We start from the raw sequence: 7550 nt of genomic DNA, 5'->3' as shown, positions 1-7550 counted from the left end.
CATTGTAAACTTCATAGAATTTGCTTTCCAAGGTATTTGCCAAATTCACTGTTAGCTTCCAGTTTAGAAAAGAAATTGGCTTTGTCTAGGTGCCCCAGTTTGTGCTTCACTGCTAGCATCAAATGCCATTTCTTTTCCACACTTCTGTTAAGCTGTATTACATCAACACAGATGAGAACTTCTCTATTTGTCTTACCAATAAAAACCGTAGGGCACCAATTTCTGGGCTCAAGAATTAGTTCAATGACACTGAGAGATCTCTGTCTTTTGGTGCTACACCTCTGAAGATGCCAGCCACAGCTGCTGGCGAAACGTCAGGAACTACAATGCCAAGACCACGGCAATACAGCCTGGAAAACCCACAACAACCATCGTTCTCCGGCCATGAAAGCCTTCGACAATACATCAATGACTTCCATTTCAGTAATTTCTATTAGCTTTTTTTTTTACTTCTTGGGAGCGTGTTAGGTCCCCTTGTCTGGGAATTGTGGTTGCGAAAGGTTTAGGGTCTGATTTTAACTTAATCTCACACAGAGTCTCTTTCCAGTCCAGCTCCTGGAAGAGGATGGACTATTCACCCTGTGTCTTAACTGTTAACTTAATGATAGATACCATTTGTCCCAAATGTTTAACCAACTCCAGGTCTTCACATCCTTTGAGTCACCTCAGGAATCTCTTTACCACAAACAATTTCACTGATTTCTTTCCCCTTATACTGCATGTTTGCTTTGAACCTTCCAGCTGTGCCTAAGAGTTCCCCTGAAGGTCCTTTCAGGTTCTCCTCTGATTCTAGCGGGTACTGTTTTGGCTATCTTCTGGCTACAGATAACGGAATAGCTGTAACATCTGCCCAGCTTGAGTTCCACTAGTAGCCCGTTAATCTTGATTTCTGCTGTTCACATCCTTGTTCCCCTTGCTGGACTCGCTGTCGCAGAGCTCAAGTTGGATTCGTTGCAGTTTGTATTCCTGCTACACTTGCCATCGAGGCCTTTGCAAAGTGGCCTTTTCTTAAGGTTATGGGATTCCGATTCTTTTGCTGGTCATCTTTTGGTCTTTCTTTCCATTGTACCACTGGTACTTTTTCCTCATGAAGTTGTGTGTTCACATTCTGGGCTACTGTTGTTGCATGCATTCGCTGGACCCTCACCGTTTCTCTCTGAATATGAACTCTGGGGGTGCTGCTGCTGCTGTCATGGGGGACTAATTGTTGCCCGAACACATTCCTGCAGCCGCACATGGCTGAGATCTTCATCTAGTAGCTTGTCAGACCATCTGAGGTGCCTCATATAGGGATCCACATTCACAATCCACAACGAGTAAGTATAAAGTGGCAACGAGGTAATCCACAGGCTCAATTTCTTTTTGCACACATGAATTAAGAGTGATCCAGCTGTGGAAGTGACTGCCTAGCGATGTGGCGGGTTCCGCTTCATTGGCAGTCTTCAAGGAGCAGGTGGACGAATCCTTGTTGGGGATGCTTTAGGGTGTTCCCGCATTGGGTGGGGATTAGACAAGATGGTCTGTAAAGCCCCTTCCCACTCTAGGGCTCTATTAATTAAAATTTGCCCATTCCTAAATCACATGGAGCCTCACATTTTCCCAAACTCTCCTAGTCAGATCTTCCTCCCACACCCTGAATGACAGTAAGATACCACCTGCTTGAATCCCCATTAGACGGTCAGCTGTTTACCCCGTTTGTTTTCCAATCCTGAAACTACCTGGAACTGGGTCCATTAATTCCAGGTCCTCCTTTCTAACCTCCCCCCTCCCAGAAATCCACCCCTCCCGGGCTTCCTTTTGACTCCTGAGCCAGGAACCTCTTTCACCTCGTGTACTTGTCACTATAAATGAATAAGGTGGCAAGGTCTAGCCCAGTGTCTCAGATCTTGGAAGTTAAGCAGGGCCAGCCTTGGCCAGTATTTGGATGGGAGACTCCCAGGAACGATGAGGATTGCTCTGTAGAGGAAGGCAAATGGCAACCCCCCTCTGCACCTCACTTACCTTAAAAACCCCTTGCTGGAGTCACCATAAGTTGATTGCAACTTGATAGTACACACACACAAATCTATAGCAATGAGCACGGCATGCAGGAATGGTTGTTGCTTATATACTTTGAACTCTTCCCTAACTACTGTAGATAAATCTGTCCCGCATGACAAAATGAATGAGATGTGTCTTACTAGCTGTGGGTTTCATTCAACGGCCCTTAACTGGGAAAATGGTACGGGACAAGTGCCTGTCTATGCTAAAGGAGGGACGCTTTCTGCCTAGCTGGAGGCTGCAGGTGGGTCTGTGTGAAAAGAAAGTGCAGAATTTTTAGATGCTATGGGAGGGAGGCTGCTGCTGCTGGAGGGGCTGGAACGCTGGGGTGGGGGGCATAAACTGCCTTTCTGGGGTTATGAAATGGGGTGGAAAATCTGTTGCAGTGTGGGAGGGCCTCAGGCCTCGAACGGTGCTATACCTGGGCCGTTTCCAGACGACTAAGCAGAAGGCGCTGCATGCTGCCATGTTCTGGATCGCGATGGGGAAAACGCGAAATACCGTGTTTTCTCGCGTGAATTTGGCGCGACGTTGCGCCAAGCTCGCGCGAGAAAACGCGATATTTTGCATTTTCCCCGTCGCGATCTGGAACATGGCGGCATGCAGCGCCTTCTGCTTAGTCGTCTGGAAACGGTACATTTGCAAATGAATCAATATTGCAAAGGCACCAGAAGTCGGCAGTGCTTTCTTCCTCCGAAGAAACAAACTGGATAAGCGCTAGACTAGACTCTAGAACTTCTCACCATTCAGAAAATAGGGAGCATGCAATGCTGGTGTCAGAAATGAGACTGTGGAGAGGAATAGTGGGGCGGGGGTGTGTGTGACTGAGCCAGGATGGAGAACCAGACACTCCTAGAGCAAGCACAGCTGAGGTTAAAGCATCAGAGCTAGCAACAAAGCCAGTAGAGAGAAGATCAAAGGGAGCAAACTGCTAAACTTAAAAGCTGTTCTGAATTCGAGTCCCAGAAAGCTTCTGAGCAAAGGGAGGCACTGATCCAGCACAGACAGGTGGGCTCCCTACTTCTCCAGCCTTTTAAAATTATTAGTATTGATTCATCATCTTTATTGCATTCGTTCAAGCGGCCCAAGTGGCAAAGAGCCTTAACTGTTGTCCTTCATTCCACAATATTTCACCATCCTGGGAAAAATAAATGCAGGCTCCATTCCATTCTAAGGGGAGATTTTCAGACCTGAACAAACCGTAAGAATGACTAGCTCAGGGAGGCTCTGCTGGAGAGGCTGTTGCCTGCCAAGGGGCCTGAGAAGATGCCACCTTCCCTGCCTGCCATTTGAGAGGGGAATGCCCAGCAATTGGAAGTGCAGCTGGCCCAAAAACCCTACTCACCTGGGCACAGTCAAGGTTGGATCCCTGCTCCTCTAGGTTTTCAGCTCCTGTTCATCCTGTCTGCAAGAAGAGAGTGGCTCAGCCTAAAGTTTTCAGGATGCTGCTGCATGCTGGCCCCAAAATGCGAGACCTACAATGGAACTGGCAAGCCTCTCTCTGCCTCCAGCATGAAATCTCTGATGCCCCCGAGCAGGTCTCTGTGCCTGGTGGGAAGAATACTTGACTTGGCCTGGGGGCCTTGAGGATGCTTCAGGGCTGGAACCCCCCAGGGAGGGAGTTGTAATGGCTGGAAGCTCAGAGAATTGTTTTCGATCATATCTCACAATCCCAGGAGATGGATACATAATTTATTCCCAGGGAGCTGCCCAGAACAAGTGAACAAGCCAAGGGCTGGCCTAGCAGTTTTGTCCTCAGTTTTCTCCCCCAAACTGCTGCCTTGAGCTGCAAATGGAACCTCGTTTAGACCGAAGTTTTCTTGGGGCTCACGATAAAGATGTGCTCAAGCACCTCCTCCTGTGCTGGATCCGGCGAGCTCTGCAGAGGGTGTGCCTGGAAGGGGCATGTCTCCTCTTGCTGCTCCCCGGGCAGCATTCAGAATGGGTTGCAAAGAAGGACAGGAATGGCACTAGGACAGGAGGTGACAGCTGGCACTAGTCACACCTGTGATTACCTCCCTTTTCACTGTCCCCTTTAGTAGCTTCTTTAGCAGCCCCTGGGGCCACTCAGGCAGTAACTACACTGTGAGTCTTTTCCTGCTTTTCTGCCTCTCTTTTGTCCAAAGGCCTATCCTGAGATTCCAGACCCAAATCCTGCTACACCTATTCATTCCTGAGAAGAATGTGAGGTGGAAGTAGTGTTGTCAACTCCAGGTTGGGAAATTCCTGGAGACTTGGGAGTGGAGCCTGTTGAGGGAAGGTGGCCCCTTTGGAATTATGCCCCACTGAGGTCCCTCCCTTCCCCAAGTCCCACCTTCCCCAAACTCTACCTCACCCAAATCTCAAGGAATCTCCCAGTCTGGAACTGGCAGCCCTAGCAGGTTTGGCGAGGGGAGGGAGTCGGTGGGTTATGAAGCCGTAGAACTATCCTCCAAAGCCGCCATTTTTTCCTGGGAAACAGATCTGGAGATCAGTTGTAATTCTGGGAGATCCCCAGGCCCCACCTGGATGTTGGTAACATCTGCTGAAAGTTGGGTTACCAACTGCAGTTTGGGAACTACCTGGAGATTTGGGGGGTAGTTTTGGGAGGCGATGGATCTCCAGAAGTGACAGCATCGTGATGGCTGCAGGAGCACTCCTGTGCTCTTTGTAGGGCTGATTCTTTGAGAATTGGCTCCTTTGGGGTGAAAATCAGCCCCAAATGAAGCACAGGAGCGCTCCTGTGGCTGGCAAGATGACGTCATTCCCAGCAGGACATGGCGGGAGTGTACATGCCATTCTTGTGCCCAGGGTGTCTACCAATGATGGGCGATTGCGGGGCAGCCTCAAATCTCTCAAACCAGCAGGCCCCTGGGACCTCTACTACCAGCACTTTAAAAACAACAACAACACTATGTATGTGTGAGTGTGTGTCCTAATTTAATTACCTATCCCTCCTTGTTGAAGAAATCCTGTTGGTATTTTGAGTTTTATTTATGAAGGAGAGAAGGTGACCCACTGCTCCCCGAAGAATGCTGCTACGCGCTTCCCTCATCCTTAAACCACAGAAATGGCACCGGAGGCATTTTGAAACTTCCAAAACCAACTGATTGGTTTGTTTACGTTAGAGGGGGGAAGTCAAGCGAAGTCGGGATTCGAACATTTCTGAGGTAAAATTCAACATGTATAATAGTGAAGAGCGTAAGAACTAAAGTCTGTACATGTTCTGAATTTTACCTCAGCTGAACGGCATAAACAGGTTACCCACACCTGGATAGGTGGCCAATTTGTCAGCCCCCAGACCAGAAATGGAGGACAGGTCTTGAGCAGAAGAGGCCGGTGTTTGTGCAGCCCTAACGCCGTTCCATGAGACATTTCCGGAGCCTCAGGAATGGACTCTTAATAGGTTATCTGCAGCCAGATCTGTGTGCGGCACTCCATCTTGTCCATGGGTTCCAGTCAAAGAAGTTTCCCAAAGGGCTAGACATATTGTTTATTTTGAAAATTACATCTCACTTCTTCCTTAGAGGCATCCAGAGAAGCTTACCAATTTACTTTATTGTTATAGATTTGTTGACATCCAGTATAAAACTACAGCACGATTTAAAATACAATAGTGATTTAAAAAAAAAAACAGGAGAGAGGGAAAAAATCCTCTGTGTGAGTAAAAGCATAATGCTTCCTGGTGCCTAAAAGAGGCTGATATAGGAACCAGGTGCCTCTAAATGTGGAGTTCTTATAGCTGGAGGGGGCCGACAGAGAAAAAACCCCATGTCTCTCGAAACCATCCTTCTACAATAGTCTAATAACAGTGACCCCGCTAGAATAACCACCCACTTAAATTCTGAGAAAGACCTCTGCTGTCCTTAGGATACCTAACTCACAGATTGTGTTCATCAATAGCAACACTTGTCATTGAGCCCGCAAGTCAAAGATATTCTTGCAAAACTGGAGGGGAGGGGATGGATTCTTATGAACAGCCCAGACTAATAATGGGGCTGCTGCATTCTGGACCAACTAAAGCATCAACACCAACTCCAAACAAAGTGCATTGCAGGTTACAGTGCAGGGACTATATCGGCAACAGTGTCTCAATTTAGTGCGGCAAATAAATAATGAAGGCATGCATGCCACTGAATCCCACCCCTCCCCCAGTATCCCACCACAAAGCTGGATCTATAAGAGCCCCCTAGTTGCCTGCATGTGGGAAAGCCCCACTCTATTCGAACTTGGCACATCTAATGGTGGCAGCAGAGAGGAGGAGGAAGATCAGCCACTACAGGTCTCTTGGCCAAGGCTGCAAAAATCTGATTTTAGTAACAGATAAATTTCATAGTTTCAGGTTGGTAGCCATCATGGTTTGCAGTGGAACAACAGGATTTTGAGTCTGTGGCACCTTAAATTCATCTCACTTAGAGACCAACAAGATTTTTAGAGTGAAAGCTCTCAAGAGGAGTCAAAGTTCCCTTCTTCAGATATCTGAAGAAGAGAGCTTTGACTCTCAAAAGGTTATACCCTGAACATCTTGTTGATCTGTAAAGTGCCACTGGACTCAAATCCAGCAGATAAATTTGAGTACCAATAAAAGTTCCCCACCTGAGTCTTCAAAAGCTCTCCAAAACCTTCTTCAAGGCCCCTTTCACTTCCTTGTTCCGGAGGCTGTAGATGAGGGGGTTGAGCATAGGGGTTATTACGCAGTACATGGTGGAGACTAAAGTGTCAATCTCTAAGGAGTAACCAGCACTTGGCCTCTCATAGTTAAGTAACCCATTTCCATAGTAAATGATGACGACAGTGATGTGAGAAGCACAGGTGGAAAAGGCTTTGCGCTTGCCAGTGGTGGAACGGATCTTCAAGATAGAAGACAGGATAAAGACGTATGAGAAAATGATGAACACAAAGGGGCCCCCACCCACAATAAAACTTGCTATGTGGATTGATATTTCATTGATGTGTGTATCACTGCAAGAAATTTTTATCAATGGAGGGAGATCGCAGTAGATGTGGTGAATCTGATTGGCTCCACAAAAGTACATCTTTGAGCTCAGAATAGCGTGAAAAGCAGAATCCAGGAAGCCCCAGATCCAAGTGGCAAAGGCCAGTACGGTGCACACCTTGGAGTTCATGAGAAGGGAGTAATGCAAAGGTTTGCAGATGGCAGCATAGCGGTCATAGGCCATGACAGCCAGCAGCGCAGCCTCCGTCCCCGTGAAAGACATCAGGAAGAACATCTGTGCCAAGCACTGGTTGTAGGTGATGGTCTGTCGCTGGCACAAGAAGTTCACCAGGATCTTAGGGACTGTGACGGAGGAGAGGCAAATGTCTAAGCAGGAGAGGTGGCTGAGGAAGTAATACATGGGGCTATGAAGGCTGGAATCCAGTTGAATCATAGTAAAAATCATCAGGTTCCCCAGCACGGTCACCAAGTAAATGGCTAAGAATACCAGGAAGAGGTAGGTGTGGCCGTATGGAATGCCAGAGAATCCCAGGAAGACGAATTCCACCACTCGTGTCTGATTCCTTATGCCCAT

General features: G+C 47.6%; 1 protein-coding gene across 1 annotated transcript; it reads right to left on the bottom strand.

The window, feature by feature from the left end:
• Positions 1 to 6623: 6623 nt before the first annotated feature.
• Positions 6624 to 7550, bottom strand: LOC129335750 (olfactory receptor 5V1-like). Its single transcript, XM_054988544.1, has one exon. It carries the CDS (start codon positions 7548 to 7550, stop codon positions 6624 to 6626), a length of 927 nt encoding a protein of 308 aa, XP_054844519.1.

This window comes from Eublepharis macularius, chromosome 9, assembly GCF_028583425.1.
Source record: "Eublepharis macularius isolate TG4126 chromosome 9, MPM_Emac_v1.0, whole genome shotgun sequence".
NCBI lineage: Eukaryota > Metazoa > Chordata > Lepidosauria > Squamata > Eublepharidae > Eublepharis > Eublepharis macularius.
This window is presented reverse-complemented; position numbering and strand designations above follow the sequence as displayed.

Bases quoted from the DNA above. Each gene is read 5' to 3' on its own strand.
- LOC129335750 (XM_054988544.1), bottom strand. From the start codon at position 7,550: ATGGGCATAAGGAATCAGACACGAGTGGTGGAATTCGTCTTCCTGGGA.